The sequence below is a fragment of the Drosophila santomea genome, chromosome 2R (assembly GCF_016746245.2).
Source record: "Drosophila santomea strain STO CAGO 1482 chromosome 2R, Prin_Dsan_1.1, whole genome shotgun sequence".
NCBI classification, from domain to species: domain Eukaryota; kingdom Metazoa; phylum Arthropoda; class Insecta; order Diptera; family Drosophilidae; genus Drosophila; species Drosophila santomea.
Genome location: NC_053017.2, coordinates 4059428 through 4082802, shown reverse-complemented (window position 1 = coordinate 4082802; position 23375 = coordinate 4059428). Strand labels below are relative to the sequence as shown.

The window sequence follows — 23375 nt, the reverse complement described above, 5'->3', positions numbered from 1 at the left end:
GTATCTTAAATACATATGTATCCCAGACTACAAAAGCTACAAAATTATTCATTTAAATTCCTCTCTCTTGCAGCTGCTGGCTGTCTGTCTACGAGCCCGTTGTGTGGTGGTTGGTGGGTCCCATTGCGGGCATGTCCGTGGTAAACCTGCTCATCCTTTTCGTCTCCGTCAAGGCTGCGTTTACCCTTAAGGATCACGTGCTTGGATTTGGAAATTTGCGAACGCTTCTCTGGTTGTCGGTGGTATCGCTTCCGTTGATGGGAGTCATGTGGGTCCTAGCGGTGCTTGCCGCTTCGGAGCACTCTCAGTTGCTGAGTCTGTTGCTCTCCGGCGTGGTGCTCCTCCACGCGCTTTTCTGCCTCATTGGATACTGCATCATTAACAAACGGGTGCGCGAGAACCTCCAACGCACCTGTCTGCGATGCATGGGTCGCAAGGTTCCGCTTTTGGATTCCTCCATGGTGGTTAGCAATAGCTCCCACAACGTGAATGCAGCGGCGAGGCCGAGCAACTTCCTGGCAGGTGGATATGATACCACCACCAGGCGAAACATAGGCATTAGCGCTAGTAGCACTACGTCGAGAAGTACGGCCAAAACGAGCTCGAGTCCGTACAGCGATGGACAACTGAGGCAGACCTCCACGTCCACCTCTAACTACAATTCAGCCAGCGATGCTCCGAGTTTCCTGAGGGGATTTGAATCATCTACAACAGGAAGGAGTAGAGGTGGGGACGAGAAACCATCCCGACGCCAGAGGAAGGACTCGGACTCTGGCTCTGAAACGGATGGAAGATCCCTCGAACTAGCCAGCAGTCACTCCAGCGATGATGATGAATCCCGGACTGCCAGATCTTCGGGTACACATCGTAGCACAGCCGTGAGTTCCACCCCGGCCTATTTACCCAACATCACGGAGCACGTGCAGGCCACCACTCCGCCGGAACTGAATGTGGTACAGAGTCCGCAGCTCTTCCCGAGCGTAAGTAAGCCCGTCTACGCTCCGCGCTGGTCCAGTCAGCTGCCGGATGCGTACTTGCAATCACCTCCGAACATAGGACGGTGGTCACAGGACACTGGATCTGATAACGAGCACGTTCACGGGCAGGCCAAGATGACCATTTCGCCGAATCCCCTGCCCAATCCCGATCTCACGGACACCAGTTACCTGCAGCAGCACCACAACAAAATCAATATGCCTCCCTCGATCTTGGAAAATATCCGAGATGCTCGGGAGGGCTATGAGGACAGCCTGTACGGAAGACGGGGAGAGTATCCTGACAAGTATGGCTCCTACAAGCCACCCAGTCACTATGGCAGCGAAAAGGACTATCCCGGCGGAGGAGGTGGCTCCCAGACGATTGGTCATATGAGGAGTTTCCACCCGGATGCGGCGTACTTGAGTGACAACATATACGACAAGCAGCGAACGCTCGGAAGTGGCTACTTGGGAACCAAGTCGGAGTCGCCTTACCTGTCCAAAGATCGCATAACACCCGATATCTATGGATCCCGGGATGGTCATTATAGCCTTAAGAGGCAGCCTGCCTATGCAACTGATTCCCTGCACTCGGTTCACTCGCTCCTAAAGAACGATTACCACCAGCAGCAGCAGCAGCAGCAACAGCAGCAGCAGCATCTCCATTTGCAGGACAGACTGTCCGAGGGATCGGATAAGAATGGATACCACTTTCCCTACACCGCCGAGGAGGACCACCTGCCCGCCAGGAAGCTGAGCCACACCCAACCTCCTTCGCTCCACGGCTCCCAGCTGATGCAGCCACCTGGAGTGGGCCTGGTCAACGATGTGAACAATCCGGGCTTGATGGGAAGGCACACTCTTAATGGAGGATCCCGACACAGCTCCAGAGCCTCCTCGCCGCCCTCCAGCATGGTTGCTCCCATGCAGCCACTGGGGCCACTGACCAGCATCACGGATACCGAGTAAGTTGACCAGAAGATGTGCAGCAAGATTGCCCAACCCAGTGTGTCACAGAAGTCTCTGGAGATCGCTTTGGTACCCACTTTCCAGAAAAATCTTTTGGACTTGGTCTGGCACCATTTGTAACATTTGGTTTTGGCAGATTTCTGTGACATGCCTGCTGTTCGATTTAGGTTTTGGTTTTAGTTTCAGTTCCGTTGTGGTCCTGATGACCAGTTAATGCTTCTTGTGCTCCTTGTGCAGCCCATCCTGTGTCCTGATTTGAGTTTTTTTTTGGCCTAGATGATTAGTTTTGGTTGAGGAATTCCCGTTCGTTCTACGTTTTTGAATCCAGCAATTAATCTGTGGTTCTTTGTTTCTGATTCTCTTTTCTTTATGTCATTCGAATCAACAACTACAATGACAAACCCTTTTGTGCCATTCGACTTTTCCCACAACAATGAAAACTGAAAACAATGCAAATCAATATGGTACCAACACCACACACTCCTGGCACGCTCACACACACATACACACCCGTACCCACATATCATATACATCTTTCTATACGTATACGTGTCCATATCCTTTCAGCTGGTCCTGGGAACGTTTGAAGCAAATCTAATTTGACTATCTTTCACTTCTATTCTCTCCAATATCGTGCTTTCGCTCTCTCTCTTTCTGTTTTTGCTCTTTGAAAATAAACCCAAACACACACATACGCATACCGCAAACACACATAATCGACAAACTAAAAAAAATGCAAACTGAAATTCGACGTAATGCAAAATGCTATGGCTGCTCGTGTTCCATTCATCCAAACCCAACCAACCCGACCAAATCAAACAACATCAACAACAACCACACAACTACAAATTCAACTACTACTACTACTACAACAACAGCTCAGAGGTAAACCACAAGTAAAATGCATTTTCAAATCGCACATCTCATTTCCCATTTTCCACTTTTCCATCATCGTCTTCGTTTAAATTTGCGTTCATTTTTCGTAGCTAGGGTGTGCATTAAATGATTCGATCTCATTCGCTTCAATTCGATTCGATGCGTTTCGAGCTCTTTAACCATTCAAAAGTGCACCCGTTTTAATTTAATTTGACCATTTTAAATTGAATGTATATATTATATTAAATATTGATTTTCGTATCATTTGGCTCTCGCAGCCATTGAATGTTTCTTTGTTCATTAGTTTGATTTATTCAATCAGTGGAATCTCACACTTTCTAATTTGTAAACCGAATGCTCGAATCTCGTTTCGAATCTGCAATTAATTGGAACGTGTAATATCGAATTTACGCATTCACAACATTTATTAATTCCCATCTAACAACTGTATACATCAATCCATCATGCCCGCCTCTCCCCCTCACTCCTCACTCACCCGCTACAGAAACAGACCTTATATACAACCTCAACATCTCCACAGTTCGACATTATTTGGCTGCATCGCAGGCAACAGAGGCAACAGTATCCCTGGTCGCTAACCATATGGTATAATGAATAAAAAGGACGTGTGTCCCATCTTAGTTAGCCCCTCAGTTAGTCTTAGTTGACTTGAAGCCGTCCCACAAAAGCTATTCAATACTTGCAGACTGACCAAGTAAACTGGCAAGATTATTGAACACCAACCTAAATCAAAATACCCTTTAGTTAGTTTAAATCCTTGAATAGCAATAGTTATGAAACGGAAGATGGTAGTAGTTAAGATCCTACTACTTACATCTCGGCAATCTTCATCAGAATATGGCTATCAAAATGCTACTTTCCTAAATTAATCTACTTATAAATTAAAAAGCACTTAAAAGGTTTTGATTTGGTTACTTTCATCTAGAGGGTGCTTTATAAATTGAAATTCACAATCTGAACTTAAGTTTCTTGGCCCTTAAATATGAACGCCACATCTAAATCTAAATGGAAACACCCACCTAGAGTGAAAAACAATAGACCCATAAACTATGGCGCCCAATAAAGTTAGTGATTTAACGAAAAACAACCAGAATCCATTAACACTCAAATAACTTGGCAAGTTAATTGGATTCTGGCCAAATAAACTTAAACACATTTAAACAACCCACACAAACACAAGTACCTCCCATACTAACGCACCCACACGAGTTCACACGTGGAATTATGTTTATTTTTTCACTTTGATAATTCAGTTGCATAAATTATGTTTGCGCTTGAACCCAACCATACAATAAACACGTATCCGCATGCAATTTATGAGACTCTGTGGCATGCCACAAATTGAAACTTATCAAAGTTCTGCACGTCGTAGAGGAGCACGTAAATTAGTGTAGCGTAGATGCAAATATAGAAATATAGTTGGATTTATATATATACATACTGCATCATAAGCCGATTTCAGACTCACTAATGGCAAATTTCTGTCGCAAACAGGCGGAATATTGATGACGACGAGACCACAGTGTGACGACTGTCCCAGCAGCAACAGCAGCAGCCACAGCCACAATTGAAGCTGCAACAAAGGCAGCAGCAACAGCAGCAGCACATACAACAACAGCTGCAGAAACGCATCAAGCAACAGAAGCAAAAGCAAACGCAAACGCAATACTTTGCCACCATTAGACGCAAGCCGCAGTACAGGGTTCACACGGAGGACTGAGGTCCTTCTTGCCAATCGATCGTAGCATACTTTTGGGAGCACCTGCCGCCATAGCTATGCATAGCTTTGGCATTGGAGCACGCCCGTCATTATAATTGAAACTTTGTACATACATGCACCCTCTTAATTTTACGTAAACCCAGCTTAGTATACCGCCATTTGGGCACAGATATTTATACGATTCCCTAGCATTTACATAATTTAAAGCGCCAGCTGGATTTCGTTTGGAATTGCATAACTCGTATGCACACAGACACAGAATTACTCAGCTTTAGCCTCCTGTATGTATTATAAATTACACTATATAATTATGTATTAAAACAAGAGTCAGACTGATTTTATGCATTTTACGTTCTGCTATTATATTTAAGCCCCACACAAACATTTAGCCAGTGAGCTCATGCATTTAGGTCCAATTACCATACCATACCATTACCATTTTTGACGCCTCAGAGCCGATTCGGGTTCGGAACGAGGGGCGAAATAGGGTTCTCAGTGCGACTTAGTTTGAGAACGTTTGTGTGCCTCGAGCTTTTTATGCCAAATTAGTTGAACTCGAAGGGGAACTTGTAAATGAAAAATAATCTGCGAAAAGTTTGCAATTCATTTGCCTAGCATCCGCACATGTTGCCATTTAGTTTGGGAGTTAGTTTTAATTGATAGCATCTACTATCCGTACGAACGTTGCGAATGTACAATAAAACCCACTATACGCAAGCAAGTAATTAAATTCAGGACAGCGCACGTATTTATGCGAAATATAGGACCCACACGCGCAGCATTGACATATCCTGCAAAGTATACTCGATACATATATCTGTCTATAATATCCGAGTCCTGGCCAAAGGAAGCTCGCTCAACAGTTTGATCCCCGACTCAGCAATAGCCGCTCATGCCCCTGAGAACAGTGTACAATTTATAAATAATTCATAAGCCGTACTTACTGTACTCGAACTCCACTCAACTGCCACTCATTGTGGCATCTACGTAAGCTATGGATTGCGCTTGAATGTGGCACACAATATTTGATATTTATGTGAATTGACTTATTTAATTGTAAATTATACAAGTATATCAATATGAATAAAATGTGTAAAATATATGGAGAAAAACTAAGCATGTTTTTAACTTTCTGCTGCTTGTAAATCACATACCGACCATAAGGCAAGTATGAAATTAAATAGGTCCTACTGTACAGTAAGCACTGCAGCGAGAAACCGTGATAAGGATGGCGTGTATACTTAAAAAGGTAATATAAGGATATAAAAGTTTCAGATATCCCTTTCCGCCCGTTAAGAAACAGAATGCCGTCCTTTGTTTTACCATACACCTTTTGCATATATTTTATTATGGGAATACAATAAGTTCAATACCATTATGTGTATATTATGTATATATGTGTGTATCTGTATATCTATGTTAGTATCCTCATAAGTACGGGTATGCAGATGTGTGTTAGTGTTAAAAACCATCATTGAATAATATATTGAATTATTTTATTTTGACGTTCTTGTATACATTGCCTAGTTGGGTTATACTGTTGCAATTCAAATGGAATTCAAATAATGCCATTTTGTTTGGAGTTGGAATTGTTTTCATAGGGTTTACAAATATTTGGTTTAGCTGAGTACACAATGCAATAATCAATATCCTAAGTATTGGTTCAAATGACAACAATGTAGCGCAAAAATGCTTGCGTTATGCCTATGCACGAATTCATCAACAATTGTTTCTCGGGTACGTTTGTATTATTTGCTTTGATTTTACTCCGGTCTACATTTAGTTTTATCATCAATTTAGTTTGGTTAGTTTAATTTGGTTGGATTATTTAGTTGGGGCTTGACTAAAAGCGAAATCCACACACGAATATAAGGAGAAATTCTTGAACGAGTGGTTATGCACGTTGTATGATTAATTATTTTACAAAACAGTTCGATTGCCAAAAGGACCAAGACTGGCTTAAGGCATTTTCGTAGAGAATCATCTCCATTTTCCCTCCTATATTCCATTCCAGCTCCATTCCCCTCTTCTCTTCTCGGGCACTAAGCAACTCGTTGCGCTGTTGTGTAGATTTTCCTGGCATTTTCGTGGGTGCGGATTCGGTTTTCCTTTTCGTTTTGTCTTCTTTTTGGGTATTTATAATACAGCGATATGCCTTTAATTTAATCGTAATTTAAGTGAAACTCTGCTTGTACACATATTTAACATTAACGAGCATTGGCAAATATATATATATTTATATATATTCAGTTACATATTCAGATTCAGCAGTGTTATCCCCCCAAGTCAAAGTCCTTGTCCCGCTTACAATCTTCGTTCAAATTTAGTCTCGGCAGCGGTTTGTTGTGTCATTAAAGCGGCAACAAAGGAAAGCCTTGTACAGTATACATGTGGTATATAGAATACAGGTAGAAAAGTGGGTGGTGTGTGCATATAAAACGGGGGTGTTTGGGATTCGGATTTCGGGACTAGGATTGTTGGGCTGGCAAATTAAATGCACCGATCTCTCAGCTGGCTCGGTGGGTTCAAGTAACTCGCAATCCGGATTCAGTTCGCAACAGTCTCGTAGGGGAAAGTAAAAGTGGGCGGTTGGGGGTGGGTGCTGGAAAATCAACTTGGGTGACCTGACATCGAGGGGGAGGGGATCGCAGTGGTGCTCCTGATCTCCTGCGGCTTATTGTCACTCTGGCCCTCGGAAGGTGTTCGTTAGGGAATTCGGGCAACAAAAACTGCTAGTACCTCTACATGTGTAGCTGTGGGTCTGGCTGGTACTCTATGCGATACATGTATATTTGATGTATATATTTCATTTATCATTTGCAACACATTAAAACTTTCCATTTGACTACATAAATACATACGTACATAATAATAATAATCATAATATTTAATAATAGCGGCTTACCACTCGGTCGCTTTGTTTGCGTTCTCTAGAATGTTTCAAGTCGGGGATTTTTGCTTTAACTACATCCGTTTCCGGTATGTGTCTGTGTGTGTATAGTGCTCTTGCGTGTGTGTGTATCCATACATATACATGGGTATGTGTGGGTGTGGGTGTGTGTGTGTGGGCTGAGGGGTGTACTATATATGTAGTTAGTTATTTTTTCGATTTCACCGATTCGCTAGCTTTGTGCGTTTCGTCAAGCATCTCAAACTGTACAGTTTAGCCAGCGTATATACATGTGGATGAGGAGAACGGTTCGAAATACTCGTGCTAACTGACCTCCTGACCTTCTGACCCCCTTGTGGTGGGGTCGCTAATCAAATGACTTAAATCAGCACTCGGGGTGCATGCTTAATTAGTGCCGAATTACCGTCAAATCGGACTTTCGATAAATTCTTTGCTCTTTTTCTGAATCTCGATCTCGCAATTCCAATAAACTCAACATAATACAGACACTCAACAAATGTTCCATCGCTGCGGCCAGCCAATTAAATTACAGGTTATAAAATACCAATTACAAATTACAAGATACAATTCAAATATCGGATTAAATAACATTTGACATTTACACTGAGGCGAGCTTACGCAACGGATATACATACACATATCAATACAAATACAGGACCACGCCCCCACAGAAAGGGGAATGCGCGCCTATATTATCATTATCTCTTCATCGGCATTCGAACCGTAATCGTCGGCTTACTGATTAGCTTCATTGATTAGCCCCGTTCATTGCTGACTAATTAGCTAGTTTCCAAATTCTGTTGTCTATGGTTGTTACGAATATGGTTGTTGCGGTGCTGCAGGATCCACCCGTCCTCCAATCCGTCCATCGAACCTCTAACAGTTGCAGTTGGCATTGGGCGTGCCCTGCGGCTGATCTGTCAACCTCTGGCCCTTCTGGCCACCGCCCACTAACGTCGGATCCGCGTCAAGGCTCTCGGACATCTTGTCGCAGATGATGTCCACCAGGCGCTCGAAAACAGCCTGAAAATGAGGTGGTTTAGTCGAAGATCTGGGGTTTGCGGATTTGCACAAGGATTCCCACTCACCTTGACGTTGACGTTCTCCTTGGCAGACGTCTCGAAGAACTCAACACCCAATTGATCGGCCAACTGGCGACCACGTTCGAAGCTGATCACCCGCTGGTCCTCCATGTCGCACTTGTTGCCCACCAGGATCACTTGGGCATTGTCCCAGGAATACGTTTTGATCTGTGTCACCCTTTGGAGTAATTAATATAAAAATATATATTAGAGGTGATCAATTTTCAGGAATATATTCACTCACCAATCCTGAACCGAGTTAAAACTGTCCTCGTTAGTGACGTCGTACATCAGGATGAAACCCATCGCTCCACGGTAGTAGGCTGTGGTGATGGTGCGGTACCGCTCCTGTCCAGCAGTGTCCTATAAAAGCGATAAAATAGTTCGATGGGAAACCCATTAAGAAATAAGTGACTATGATTTTAAAAACCTTTTAAATATTAGAGAAGACCTAATGAATGAATCTTGAATCATGAATACATGGATTAACGACTTAAACCACAAGCCTCTACCCTTTTCTATTCATTGATTATATTATATTGATGAATGACTGAAGACACGATTGGCATCGCACAGCAAGGACTCTCGAGAGGACGCTCACCTGCGCTCTCGACCGTAGCGATGGCCAATCAATAAATCAATGTCTCAGCTTTCCGGTTTAATGCTCTTCTCCGGAAGATTCATTTGCCCCCACAAAACTAATCGAGGTCAAACAAGTTCTACACATCCCAAGTGCCCATAAAAGTAGACAGACAGCACATGCTGCGACCCGAATAAAAAGCTTAGAATATACACCAATATATACTCACCCAGATCTGCAGTTTCACGCGCTTGTCGTGCCGAAACACGGTCTTCACCTTAAAGTCGATGCCCACCGTGGAGACGAAGGCGGATGTGAAGCTATCGTCGGCGTAGCGGAAGAGGAAGCTGGTCTTGCCCACGCTGGAGTTGCCAATGATGAGCAGCTTGAACATGTAGTCAAAGTTCTGGTCGGCGGCATCCTTCTGCCACTTGGGGTCTCCGCCACTCGCCATTTTGTCTGTGGATCGAAACAGGGATTAGAGGTACAGGCTTGGGGTACTCTTACAATTGCAACTATATATACTATGGATACAATAAGTTAAACCACAATCTCTTATCCACATCCATAATATCTTATATAAAACATCAAGAAATCACGGGGAAATTATCAAAGTAGCAGGCTAGACTTGGCTGTCACTTTGTCTATAAGACAGCAGAACTTATCGGAACTCAGTCACATAAACACATCCGCAAACGGAACAGTCATAGACCTACGAGCCGAAAAGCATCGTAAAATAACTTGGATATCTAAAAGGAGTTCAGCGTTTTGTATTCAAGTTTTTTGTTTGGACATTTCTGCGTTTGCAGATTCGATTTAACCCACAACTGGCACTCTAGATGCAAGTCCGGATCTACCAAGGGCAACATGTTTGATACCACATTAGGAACAGTCTTAAGCCTGATGGTGCAGTTGGTCTTCCTGATACTCTATCAGATCCTGGGACAAATGGTCCAGCATCCATTGATTACCACTGGACTTTGCCTGCTGGGAGCATTTATCTACCACGCTGATCAGGAATCACTTAAAGATATATATCAGCGCGTACCCGTTTTGATTAGGATTCCACAGCGATTTTGGAACAAATCGAACTTAAGATATCCTGCTTCAGGATATGGATACGACATGAATCATGGTCCGCATACTTGGTTACCAAAGTCCGGGTCATCTGGCAGTTCTGTGGGGGAAGCAAACTGCTTCCAGAGCCCAGTCAACATCGATGAAACTCAAATTCAACGCTTGGCCATAAGGGAGCTGCTGAACTGGAATCACTTTGATGATTTACCCGCCAGCATCACGCTGGAGAATACGGGTCAGACACTTATCCTCCGGGCCCAGTTCCACGGCAACGCACCAACTATCAGTGGAGCTGATCTCTTGGCCAGCTATACGTTTTTGGAGCTGCGCTTCCACTGGGGGTGGTGCAACAGCGAGGGGTCCGAGCATACGATCAACCACCGAAAGTTCCCTCTAGAGATGCAGGTGATGCACAAAACGGGATCGGGTGTTCCGGGGATGTGCACTAGTAGCTATGATCTCCTGATGATCGGGTACTTCTTTGATTTGTCCGCCCACAATCCGTACCTGGATCCCCTGGTGCAAAATTTGCGATTGGTTCAAAAGCCCGGAACGCGTGTGCAGATTCCCCCATTTCCCATATCCTACTTGATGTATCCATTTCGATCCGGATTCTACTCCTACGGCGGTTCGCTGACCCATCCGCCCTGCTACCAGGGCACCGAATGGTTCATCTTTCCCGAGTCTCTAGCTATAAGCGACTTCCAGCTGCGTCACTTTCGCTTGCTCCTCGGTCCGGACGGGATTTCGCCCATAGCCCGTAACAGCCGACCAGTCCAGAACATGGGCAATCGGGTCGTAAGCCTCAACTGCTTCTGCCCGTATGACGCCGCCCAGTTGTCCAGGATGCATGTGGAGCTTTGCCAGCAACAAGCTCAAGAGGAGCACGAGGAGGACCGTATCGAACAGGAGCAGCAGTTGGAACTGGAGCGCGAATTGGAGCGGCAGAGGGAACGGGATCTGAAAGTTCAGCAGGAGCGAGCAAGTGACGCGGCCATCGCTGCCTCCGAGGACGAGGGTCAGTTGGTGGAGACCATTGATACCACGACCATAATAACTAGCAGCAGCAACACCAGCATATGCATGACCACGCTGTTGCGCAAGGATTCACCTAGGGAACTGGAACAGACGCCTCAGGTGCCCATGATGGCTCCCAATCAGGGTTCATTTTGCAATCCTGGCATTGTGATTTTCAGCAGCGGCAATGAATCCAAGTCCAAGTGCGGCATCCATCAGGATACACCGGAGGAGCTAATGATCCATAACAGAGGCATTGGAGTGGGAATGAACTTGGGTGGCCAGAACGGCTGCAAGGCTGATGCCTTTTGCAGCGTGGGCGATGGCGTCAACATCGGGGTACGGATGGAGATGGTTGAGTAGCAGATATGCCAGTACCAACCAGTGTGTCCTCCATTTGTGGTCCATGCTGCACGAAGAACCGGTGGGGCTAGATGGAGTACACGGAACACCGGTCAAGGCCGACTGGGGGCCAACTGCTGCTCTCTGTGTGCCCGGAAGCGATTGAATCGCGTGCGCGTGGATTAAAGAAGTTGCGTTTATATTTTCTGAAGCATAACCCCCCAGTCCCTTTGACTTTTACCCTTAGAGTGGGCGGGTGGTGTTGGCTTTGGCGGCCTGGCTTGGGCAAGGACCCACTCCTTATCCCTGTCACGTCTCTGGGAGAACTCAAGGGGAATTGCCAGCTGGACGGCGGAGTGGGCTGGTGCGGCCTTGAAAACTTTCAGCCTTGTCTTGGCCAAGTGACAACAGTCTCGGCTTACAGTTTGCCATTCGTGATGGTTGGCTGCCTGCTTTCCATATGCAAGGAAGGAGGCGACATTGTGTCGATAATTTGTGTATATAGCCAACTCCTGGTTTCGTTTCCGTTTCCGCTCCCGCTCATCCTCATTTCCCCCTCCAGAATCAGAAGTTGCGCAGCGGCGAAACGCTGTCAGATTGCTGATGAACGACTTGGTGTAGAAGGACCGAGTGCGCGCGTCATCGTCAAGGATTTTGCTGGCAAAAGGACAGGCTTCGCTCCTGTCAAGCCTCTTCAGCCCCAGAAATATCCTGGAGGGGTCCAAACCCAAACCCAAACCCAGACGCCAAAAGATGGGCCGCAATAAGAGGGCTTCAACGGCAGACGGCCCTTATCACAGGCGCTGTGTGGAAATGTTTTTATCTGCTCGACTGCGTGTAATTATCGATTTTTCTGTTGTTTCCCCCCTGCGTGGGGGTGGCTGCTGGTCCCCTGCCCCCATTTCCCACCCCCTTAACTGCTCTTTCATGTTTCAAATTTCCAATGATTCGGCAGCTGTTCAGCGGTCGGCAGCTGCGGGCTCGTTTACCTATTGATAAGAAACCCAATATTGGCCAAAACGTGAACTCAATCCTGCCCTAATGATTGCAATTGAAAAAGTTTCAGAGGCAAAAACCAAGGCTGAATGCGAATTTCCATTTTATGTTTTTTGTCAGAGGTAAATATTAAGCATGTGCCCTTCTAGGCAAATGCTGTTATTTCAGGTGATTTTTTGCAATCCATACAAAAAGGCCAAAACTATCAACTCTTCTGAATGTTGTAAACATATTACTTTGCCACATTCGTATGTATGTATACCCCATATCTACTGTCAATAAGATAATAACACGCAGCTCGCAGGTATCAAAAATGTTTTGAACTACGATGAAAGTAATGATAAATAGCTTACAGGAAACTTTTAATAATGTCAAAATAAAATCCGTTTAGAGGCATTAAATTATTTATAAATAAAAAAATTAAACCAACGGCCACTTTTCTTGACAATATGGAACTGATACTGCTAGGTTTTTGAGGCGGAAACTCAGGTATTTTGGTTTTTAGCTGAAATTAACACTCCCATTCCCCCACTTTGGTAAATCATGGAGTATACTTAATGTGCCAGATAAACTTACCCTGTCTTGAGGTTGTTGCGGTTTCTGTAGTCTCTGCTGCAAATATTGCAGTTGCTGCTATTTCAGATGCTGATTATGGTGGTGCTGCTGCTGCAGATCCGGATGCCACAAAAATATCCTGCTGCTTTCGATGTGTGGGTGAGAGAGAGGTACGCCGTGTTGTTGCTCGCACATACACACAAATCGATAATGGCAGCTCCTTTCGCTGAAGGGAGAAGGAAAAGGACTCGACTCAGCCTTGGCACTGGACTGACATACGCCGCGGTTCCGTGTCGATTGATTCGTCGACTTGTTTACGGTTACCCAATCAACTATTCACACGCCCGCGACCCACTCGGATGGCCAGGTTTGAGCTGACTCCGGCTGCAGTGGCTTAATTATTCAGCAAATGCAACGCACCAACTGTTCTACCTTTTTGCCTCGACACGTCGACACCAAAGGACACACAATTTTCAATTTTTCTTTCGCTCTCAGGCGGCGAATTGACTGCTGCGGCGAAAACGGCCCAGTTTTGTATACGTTTTCATAATTCAACTGTTTCAACCTGGCTGACTGCCTTACTGCCTAACTGACTGGATGACTGGCTGCTGCCCACACAATTTCCCTGCTGCTTTTCCTGCTGCTGAAAATCGATGGGTCTCCGTGCCTGGGGTGTCCGTGTGTGGGCGTAGCTTTCGCGGCGATTTCGCACGAGCTTTCCATTCATGCGCCGGACATGCGCACTCCACTTTCCGGAGTCATTTGGAGCACTGGTCAAGGGGTTCGTTTGAATTTAATCGTGGGCGCCAACTACACTTTCTTTTTTACATCTTAATCTGGCCCAAAAACTGTGGAGTCTAAGGAACTCTTGATAACATGCCACTAGAAACTGTCAAACTGGTTTAAACTAAAGGGATTATGTTTCATTATAAATTATTTGTATTATTTTCCTATATTCTATTAACGAAGACTTGGTGCATACATTGATTATTACATTGATTAAATAATCATATTACATATTAATTTTACTCATGCTCGCATTCCTTGTTAATAGCACACAGGAATATAAAACATATAATCCTTTGGCAAACCTTTAGAACTGGCGCATATCGAAACCTCGAGAGCTTTAATTAGTTTATGGCACCATAAAAAAAAGAAATTAAATCGGGCTTCAAAGATTCTGCGTATAAAGAGTTTAATGACCAACAATTAACAACGATTTTACCACCTACAGTTTACTGTTTCCCGCTAGCAGATCGCGTACCAATCGAACTGCGTACTTAGCCGTTCCAGGAGCCGTGGTCACCCCGTAGCCGCCGTGGCCGTAGTTGTGGACAACCTTCAGCCGCCTGCCTTCCGGACTCGTGATCAGTTCTGGCTCCACCCGCACCACAGAACGGTGTGGACGCAGACCAACACATTCACGGACGATCTCCGCCTTCCGTAGACTGGGCAGCAAATCGTAGCACCGCTCTCGGATGGCCATGCTATCGTACTTGCACCACTTGGTATTGTAGCTGTCGAACTGCCGACATCCTCCCAAGGTGACGGTCTCGAATCCGGGCAGCACGTAGGTGTCGTAATCCCCGTAGAAAGCTGTCTTTACCCAGGGAGCACGCACTTTTAGCACTTGACCCCGGATTGGAACCAGGTGCTGATCGCCGCACAACTCTTTGGCTCCCATTCCAGTGCAGTTAAGAAGCGCGTCAAAGTTCTGAGGCACATCGAAAAAGCTATTCAAATGCTGACGAAGAACCTCTCCTCCGTTCTCCAGAAATCTAAGGACATTTTAAATTTAAGATTATTTTGTTTCATATTAGAAATTAACTACTCACTTTTTGGTGGCGTAGGGCAGGAAGAGCCGGCTCTCCGTAAGGCAGGTGGTGAAGAAGGATCCGTACTTCCACCCGCCGTGGCATAGCTTCAGTTCCTCCTCCGTGGCCCTTCGGTAGACGGGCAGTAGTTTCTCGATAAAGTGGTTCTAAGGCAGCCAATACAAAATAAATCGAATTAAGCCGATGAAGATAAGAATCACTGATTGTCGACTGCCCGGTAACGTACCCGTACGATGGAGGGGGAGGTGCGGGAGTATATATAGCCGGATAATTGGCACACGCCCGCCAGAGGAGCCTCCTTGGAGCGACGCAGCTCATCCCAGTAGTTGAAGGCATCGGTCATCCACTGTCTACGACAGAAAAAACACCATTAGATGCACTACAGGTTTGGTCCAATCTTAAACAGATGCTCACTGCGTAATTTCCTGGGTGGGGCCCATGAAGCTGGTTCCAGGCCGGAAAATACCAGCCGCCACATAGCTGACGGTGTCCTCGTTGAAGCGATCCGCAATCACGGAAACCCGTGCCGTGGGAAACTCTTTCTGGAGTTCCAGGGCGGTCGTAAGACCGATAATACCACTTCCCAAGACTCCGAAGTGCATTCTGGATCCGCTTTCCGTTGATTACCCAATGGAAGTCAATTTGATACTGAGAGTGGGCACCTGCAGCACGATTTTAAAGGTACTTGCCAGGCTAGCCTGCTCCTTATCAGCTCTTATCAACCCCGCTCTCCATCACGCCTCCACGGATGAAATAAACTTTGCTGCTCTCCATTGAAAGTGGAATAAACCCTCCTTTTCATTGTTTTTCTTTAAGATTGACTACAGTGTTGAACACTTAAAATGAACTGCAAATAAATGTTTAAAAAAATGTATTTAATCTATTTAAAATGGGATACACCATTTGTAAAAGCTATTTAATTCAATAAACCAATTATCAAAAAAACACGTTTCATATGACAATCGTTAGAAAATATCATCGTTGCGTAAAAATAACTGGTACATTTGCATAATTTAACAACAAGGTAAAATTTGGGTTACTTTCACTTTAATTAAACGTTCCAACGGGTATCTACTGTACATCGAAAATACTGTGTTGAATCAGCTGTTGTACACACCTCCAAAAAGTCCATTGTAGGGACCACAACAACTTTTCCAGAGTGCCGTCAGTATAACTTGTCAATCGACAGCTTCAAGTCAGCTTGACAACTTTTTAAAACAATTATTATACTCAGCTGAATGTAAATTGTTCGCCGCCGTTCAAAAAGAAAAAATAAAAATACCAAAGCGCGGAACAGCTGAGTGCGGTATTTTTTGGCTACGCTCGCAATTGGTACGTGCGATGCACGAATGTTTTGCAACACTGCCCGAAGGGTCACACTGTCCGCTCAGATATTTATTTTTCTAATAACATTTACCTAGTAAACCCGAGAAAGCAGGCTTTACGCACAGCTTTGGCCACGCAGGACACGGAAGCGATAGCCAGCGAGCGAGCAGCCAGGATTTGCTTTGGAGCAGCAAGCGGCAGGAACACAAGGACGGACTTTCCCAGTAGCAGCAGTAGTAGTATGTCTTCGATGTCGCCCAGCGAGGTGAGTTCTCTGGAAGTCTTTGGATTATTTCGATATCCGAAGCGTATGTAAAACAGTAGAGGGTTTCACCCGCAGCTGGGCAAATATTTACGATCCGAGGCTTTCCTTCCGCAATCGCAAGTCGGGTTGCCATCCCACGAAGGTTCAACGTCATCGTTCTCGAGATCCATAGCTGGGGAGTGATAAGCCTGTCCAGCTTCCTACTCGATTAGCTCGATCAAGTCTATTGTTATACAATTTATGGGTTCCTGAAGTTTCGAGGTCAAATGACCCGGTTCGCTAATTGCTACTAACCCGGCCGTAATCGGCCCGCTGTTTGTGCCCACCCACAGGCCACAGACACAGCCCAATGTCATCTGCCTCCCACTGGCCAAATGTTTACATGGCATTCATTGCACTTTCCCTTCGCCGGAATGCTTGTTTCTGCCACGTAAACAATGCACTTGCATTGTGGCTAAAACCTTCGATCCTTGCCAGCTCGATGCTCTTTGGGGAGCTGTTGGCCTGGGATGGGGAGTCTCCTATGGCTTGTATACATTAAAAATGCTTTCTGCCGATTTCCCTTACTCAACTGAAGATAAATGGTACATTTTACAAAACCTGTGTGTATATCAAGTCTCGTCATTGCATCTTTGTGCCTTGGCAATACGTCTTACATATACATATTATTGTATTGATATAAATATACAATATCAGTACAATAATACCAGTACGCGATATTCATGATGTACCTTTTCTTATTATGCATTTTTTCCCACCCAATTATGATCGGGTTTAATATTGTTGGCTTATGCAGCGCCTTTCCCATCAAGCAGCAGCTTTTTGTACACATATATGTACATATTTGGCTCACTCGGATCGCTCTCCCATCCGCCGAAAATAGAAGCTCATCGTCAGTGACACCGCTCGCATTCAGTGCTCGATGCCACGCGAATTCGCACGCGCCGCTCTGCCAGATTCTTCGCGACGCGAAATTCGTAGCCGAAATACTCGAATTCGATTCCAAAGTGCGCAGGTTTAACTCAAGCAAACCATTGATCACCGGAGGCCAAACGTTTTTCCCAGGGATTCTCTTGTACCCTCCCTAATTGCGACATTATTGGCACGCGCTAAACATATTAATTGTCCGGCGCTCCTCTTTACTCATTAGATCTCTATAAATAAACAGCAGGCCATAGCCAACACATTATAGAACCAGTTTAAAACGTTTTGAATACTATGAAAAGTCTTTTTAAATTTTACATATACGTATATTTTTATATGGTACATTTTTATTTTATAAGTCTTAGTTGCAGAAGGCAGACTGTAGTTGAAAATCAAGATATATCGAGCCTCCGAAGTGGCATCATGAAATATGCATGGGCAGATCCGATCACAAAGAATATCAGGCATAACAGATATTCGCCATAAGGAAGTGATTTGGTTTCTTAGCACTCCCGCGAGTCAATTAGTGATTGATAAGGGAGTTTAAGAGGCGGAATCGAAAGGCATCCAAAGGGCAGCAGAGTAATTCAGCTCATCGAATGTGTCCCCTTGATAAGGTCTTGGCAGTATTGGGATTATTGAAGTCACTGACCTGCGAAACGTGATCGCTGATCGGCAGATTTAATCGCTTTGAAGTGTACCTGCGCAATTTCATAGACTTTGAGATTAATATGCCAGTTTCTTCATCGGTTTTTCCATCGCCTTTCAACGAAGAACGCTTTAATCTCAGAAAGGAGACACCTTTGTGTTTAAGTCGCTTACATTTCAATTAATTTTAATTTAATTACTGCGATTCCGTTGTCTTTTCCTCACAGCAACAAGTTTCGCACATTGTAATTACACACGCCTTTCACGTGTCAGCTACGACAACACGTCCTCGCTCGCAGTGATGGCAGTGATGGCAGTGATGGCAGTGATGGTTTCCCATTGTTCCCTACGGCCATATGCTTCCATGTCGGCGGCAAGCAGCCAAAGGAGATGTTCTAGATGCGGTCTGGAACTTGTTGCTCATCCGCCGCGAACGTGACACATGTCGATTGCCGCTCTCTTTTTAAGCAGATGATAACGCCAAAACTGGCGCATCAGGTTTTCGTTTTTTTATAAAACGCCACTCAGCACGATCTCTGACGTCACAAAGTACGATGATGACGTACACGATGATTTATCGACCGGCGGCGAAGGGCAGGTGGCTTTTTGCCAAGTTTAAGGTTGCAGCGAGTGTATAATCAGACCAATCCCTCGGTTCTTCCGCTTTCACCTTTACCGTAATGCGCTTAGCATTTCTCCGGTTCAGGAAATCGCTTTATATGGCTTTGGGACCGGGCCCCTGGGCCTCCCACTTGCATAATTTGGCCAGAGTACTGGCTTGTGTTTGTTTATTTTTGCCTGTCGTGTGATTCACAGCCCAAGGTTGGCCAGCAAATGCGATTTCCAAAACATTTTTCGGGGCGTGATTCATTTCAAATGATTTCCCCATTTTGCAGAGCCACCCACATCTCATGTGTTTACGGCTGTGCTAATCGTCCTTCACCCTCTGGCTTACCTCCAAATTACTGCGCCTATCAGCTGCCAAAATGTTTATCAGCCACAAAGATTTCGGTGGTGGCACGCTTTATTCGTCGGCCATTGTGCTTAGCCGAAAAATATCTAGGAAAATGCGAAATAAATAAAAAACGGAGGTGGCTCCCCTTTCCAGCGCCACCAAAGTCTGACAGTCGCTGGTTTATTTGTTTACACTCTGCTTGGCTTTTATTGCCGAAGAATTTTTCGAGACCATTGTTTGACTGTTTTGTGTTTTCATAAAATCTCCCAGGCAGCGCTCTCCTCGTAGACGTTGGCATTCAATTGCAGTTTTATTTATTTATTTCTGGGTGATTCAAGCAGCTTTTGTTTTGCTCTCTAAGTTTGATTGAGTCTAAAATAAACGCAAGTAGCCCCCGCAGAGTGTGGCGCGTGTTTATTGGTCTGGCCTACTTCAGTGCTGAGTTCTTCGCATATGGCGGCCTTTTGGGTATATCATTCTATATATCAAACATACTGTAGTATGGTTGCTTACTAGAGCTTATTTTGTGTTGCCCCTTTAATTGGACTCGCTAAGTGGTTGTCGATCTGTCGCTTCATTTAGAACCAGTTCTGCTGTAAACCAATGTCCCACTTATATAATCGATCATCTTAGAGGGCCCTGCTTGATTGCTTTTAATCACGAGCAGACGCTCGTCTTCATTTCAGTTGTAAACGCCGAAGATCTCATTGTGCCTTCAATTGAAATGTATGCCCCATTGACGTATGCAACCGTCTTGAACACTTGTGTTACTTTTGTTCCAGTTCGTGCAGTGAGCAAAACGAGTTCGCAATATACTGGTAAAATGCTTCTTAATTAACATCAGTGCGAGAGGAGTTTTTAATCCACATGTTATTATTTTATTACAACCACTTCCGTAAAGAAAACTGTAGATAAGCTTTACAACTGTGTAAGATTGCTTTGCGTATCCTTAAATAGATTTATTTTGGTACCTCAATGCGTAGAGCTTTTCCCACACTGTATTTACAGATATGTAGATGTGCTTATCGCCATTTCTATCGCTGCAATCTAATCGTGTGCTTATCAGGTAATGGCTGCGTGCCAGGGCAGTGGTCCGATAAGGGATTTGACCAGTACCTATAGGGTGGTGAAGGGGCTGCGGGAACCACCATCTCGTGATCCGGGGACACAATCGCGACTTAAGTTTGAGCCAAAACCAGCTGTGCGGGCAACTCGTTTAGGTTAACGAACTAGTTTGGGCCGTTTTGCTGCACTTGCAAATTCTCATTTTCGATGGTGCACAACGTATATGCGGATCCGGTGAGAGCGGGCGGTGGTGCGATTGGAGAGGTGCCGAAAGCGGCGACGACTACTACTTATACAGTACCTACAGTTCGCACACCGAGGCACGTCGCTACGTCGGGCTTCGTCACTCCACTCGCCCTGCAGTCTCTCCCACAATTTTCTGGGTGCTTTCCTGCAGTCGTCCCACGAACGTTGCCGGAATTGGTCGACAAGAATCGGTTCGCGAATAAAATGACTGCCACGCCCCTCGCCCACTCTCGTCTCCTGGGGAAAACGCTGGCATATTGAACTGTCTGAATAACTAACTTATAAAATTAAATACTTGAAAGCCCAGCAGGTCGAGAAAAATCTGCAAATAGTGACAAGTTATTGGTGACAGAACTAGACTTCAAATTTGTGAAAAACTGTGAAAAAACTATAACGACAAAATGCTGAAACTCTTTAAAAAGCCAAAAGACAAAATACCCAAATCGGAGATCATAACCGAACCCAAGGAACCCAAAACACCACCGGTTTCCAAGTGCGGCAAACCCCTACAGTTGGACAACTCGCGATGGGAGGCAAGTATACCTGAGATATAAAACCTGAACTTTGGCCAGATATCAAGTTCGAGCGGCTGGTCGACAATATATAGTGCTTCATAGCGTCGTGGGTATGTAGTGAAATCTGCGTAAATAGGCTGTTGATTTCCCTCAAGGCTGTGCCGAGATTTGTTTTTATTATTCTTGCCATTGCAAAATTCAGCCCTTATCGATCAAACCCATTTATCAGCAGCTCAGTGTGGGGGCAGTGGTGCGGTACTTGTTTATGGTTCCGAAAACGGGCCTGCAAGTGGCAATCACTCGATAAGGGAGACCAGAAAGACGGAAAAACAATCGGCGGTTCTATAAATTTCAGTGACATTCGTTTTTATCTTATCGTGCATTTCGTTATATATACGTGCGAATGCATGTGCTCGCCATATAGCGTATATTGGCGTTTATATGCCAAAGGAGAAATGGCGCACCGATAAGGCGGGCGGAAAAAATAAGTCTTCAGAAATCTTAAGTAGAATGTCCCAGCTGTAGGTGTGTTCCGCGATAAGATATAGCCCGAACTGTCCGAGTCATTGACTAATACAAGTCTTTTAATTTTATTTCTCCCCCACAGCGCCGCCTACACAAAGAGCTGATGTCCCTGATCAAGGAGCCGCCACCAGGCGTAACCATCGACACCGAGAGCGTACAGCAAAATTTATCCGAGTAAGTATGACCTCCGAGGCGGAGTAGGCCAAGTTCAGCGTCAACTTAAACTGGTTTAAATCAAGCACATGTGTAATGAAAGTATAGAAAAATTAAGCTTAATTCAGCAACTCGTCGCTGAAAACAAAGCCCGCAGTTGTTGGAGGCTGACACTAAAACTTTTGATTTGTTTACAGATGGAAAATAAACATTAAAGGTTTCGAGGGCACACTTTACGAGGGCGAGGACTTCCAGCTTCTTTTCAAATTCAACAATAAATATCCCTTCGATTCGCCAGAGGTAATAGTTCATTTAAACAAAGCGAGGCTGTTGAATCTTAACCTTCTTCTTTTAATTGCCAGGTGACCTTCATCGGCACCAATATACCTGTGCATCCACATGTTTACAGCAACGGACACATCTGCCTATCCATTCTGACCGAGGACTGGTCGCCGGCGCTGTCCGTGCAGTCCGTGTGCCTTAGCATAGCCTCCATGTTGAGTAGTTGCCGCGAAAAGAAACGTCCGCCGGACAACACGCTATACGTAAAAACCTGTAATAAGAATCCTAAAAAGACTAAATGGTGGTACCACGGTACGTATGCGTGATTTTCCAATTGAAGCCCGAGACTCTAAACTCGACTTATTGTTTATTTCAGATGATTCTGTTTAGTTAGAAGTGCCATTTACGAATACTGCCTGCTGATGTTTGCTTTGCGCATCCACCCAAAAAAAACACCATTAGCAATAGAGAACACGGCCAGAAGCCCCCAGAAATCCAAGAAATATGGGAAGGCGGCCAAGCACTGCTCGCGAGTGGAGCATACCAAACCCCAAGTGCACTCGGATGCGAACGCAATGTGAAACAAAGCAAAAGAAGTTAGCGAGAAACTTATGAGTAATGTTTGGCAAACAATCGTGGCGCATGCAACCAATTCTAATTATAGCTATGTATAATCAACAAAAGGCGTGTGCGAAAAACTATTATTAAATGTTAACATTTTAATTAGATTGTTAAGACCGAAATTTATGTCTAAATTAAATGTTATGCTACCATTTAACTACTAGGCGTATGCAAACCAGTCGAACGTTTGATAGTTCTGGCACTTATCGCCAGTTACTGCTTCCACATTCCACGAGCATCGTTCAAGGCATCCTGCCCGAGGAGCGTGACCCAACACACATACTACGCCTCCATCCCAGCTTATATTAACTTTGTGTATTTTATCATCCTAGATGAGAAGAAAAACTCATGCGATCATAGTTAAGTTTACAACATTTTAAATGTATTAGCAGCCATATCCCCGATCGCTCTCATTGTCACCAGTCCTCAACTCTGTAATCTTTCCACATTGCCCATGCATAGGTCGTTAAGTTAACCGTTTCATGTACTTGGCTAGGATAGTCCATCTGTGGCCAAAAATCTCGCAAGTGGCCCGATCGCAGAACACATTTACCTCTTACTGTGCAAGTAGATCTTAGGATGTGACGAGCTACTCGTCCGACTATCATACAATTTAACTGTAATCCGTGTAATGTATAAAGAGCAAGTTAAATCCAATGTATGTTTATCCAGCATATGCCTATAAATATTTACTGTTAAAAGTATTTAAAATAAAACAAGTCTGTAGTCGAAGCACCTGTTTTTCTGTTCGGCTTATTTCTTGCCAGGCTCCGACAAAGCCTTTCAATCCAGTCAATTCCCTCCTTAAAGGTTTCAAAGTCTAAATAAATTAGCTGAACTTGTGTTGGATTTGTATTTACACTTTTGGCATACTCAAATACGAGAAGGAGCA

The 23375-nt window shown here is 44.7% G+C and overlaps 5 protein-coding genes across 7 annotated transcripts in view; 3 read left to right on the top strand and 2 right to left on the bottom strand.

Moving 5' to 3' along the window:
- LOC120445804 (protocadherin-like wing polarity protein stan) overlaps window positions 1–5664 on the top strand; it is a 48801-nt gene extending 43137 nt beyond the window's left edge. Inside the window, exons 5-6 of one of the 2 annotated variants that reach the window (XM_039626417.1) lie at window positions 74–1942; window positions 4338–5664. In XM_039626417.1, coding sequence (XP_039482351.1) covers window positions 74–1942; window positions 4338–4371 — 1903 coding nt within the window. In that variant the 3' untranslated portion in view covers window positions 4372–5664. Of the gene's footprint in view, window positions 1–73; window positions 1943–2513; window positions 2751–4337 lie in introns of those variants that run through there. The other variant, XM_039626418.2, reaches the window with a different exon arrangement.
- A 217-nt stretch (window positions 5665–5881) lies between these two features.
- LOC120445395 (ras-related protein Rab-3) lies at window positions 5882–13814 on the bottom strand. The gene is made up of 5 exons (XM_039625806.2): window positions 13145–13814; window positions 9366–9595; window positions 8801–8919; window positions 8563–8734; window positions 5882–8497 (listed from the first exon to the last, which is right to left on the bottom strand). The coding sequence occupies exons 2-5, from the start codon at window positions 9588–9590 to the stop codon at window positions 8351–8353; spliced, it is 663 nt and encodes a 220-aa protein (XP_039481740.1). The 5' UTR covers window positions 9591–9595; window positions 13145–13814; the 3' UTR covers window positions 5882–8350.
- LOC120445394 (carbonic anhydrase 6) lies at window positions 9793–11789 on the top strand. The gene has a single exon (XM_039625805.2). It carries the CDS (start codon window positions 10004–10006, stop codon window positions 11591–11593), a length of 1590 nt encoding a protein of 529 aa, XP_039481739.1. The 5' UTR covers window positions 9793–10003; the 3' UTR covers window positions 11594–11789.
- A 479-nt stretch (window positions 13815–14293) lies between the features above and the next one.
- LOC120444640 (D-aspartate oxidase) lies at window positions 14294–15805 on the bottom strand. The gene is made up of 4 exons (XM_039624464.2): window positions 15373–15805; window positions 15185–15308; window positions 14959–15104; window positions 14294–14901 (listed from the first exon to the last, which is right to left on the bottom strand). Exons 1-4 carry the CDS (start codon window positions 15558–15560, stop codon window positions 14352–14354), a joined length of 1008 nt encoding a protein of 335 aa, XP_039480398.1. The 5' UTR covers window positions 15561–15805; the 3' UTR covers window positions 14294–14351.
- Window positions 15806–16138: 333 nt separating this feature from the next.
- LOC120444642 (ubiquitin-conjugating enzyme E2 W) lies at window positions 16139–23215 on the top strand. 2 transcript variants are annotated; one of them, XM_039624467.1, is made up of 6 exons: window positions 16139–16290; window positions 16380–16549; window positions 21510–21601; window positions 21778–21880; window positions 21943–22174; window positions 22239–23215. In XM_039624467.1, exons 2-6 carry the CDS (start codon window positions 16526–16528, stop codon window positions 22250–22252), a joined length of 465 nt encoding a protein of 154 aa, XP_039480401.1. In that variant the 5' UTR covers window positions 16139–16290; window positions 16380–16525; the 3' UTR covers window positions 22253–23215. The 2 variants fall into 2 exon arrangements, with proteins under 2 accessions (XP_039480401.1, XP_039480400.1); XM_039624466.1 differs by lacking the exons at window positions 16139–16290; window positions 16380–16549 and adding an exon at window positions 20514–20920.
- The last annotated feature ends 160 nt before the right edge of the window (window positions 23216–23375 follow it).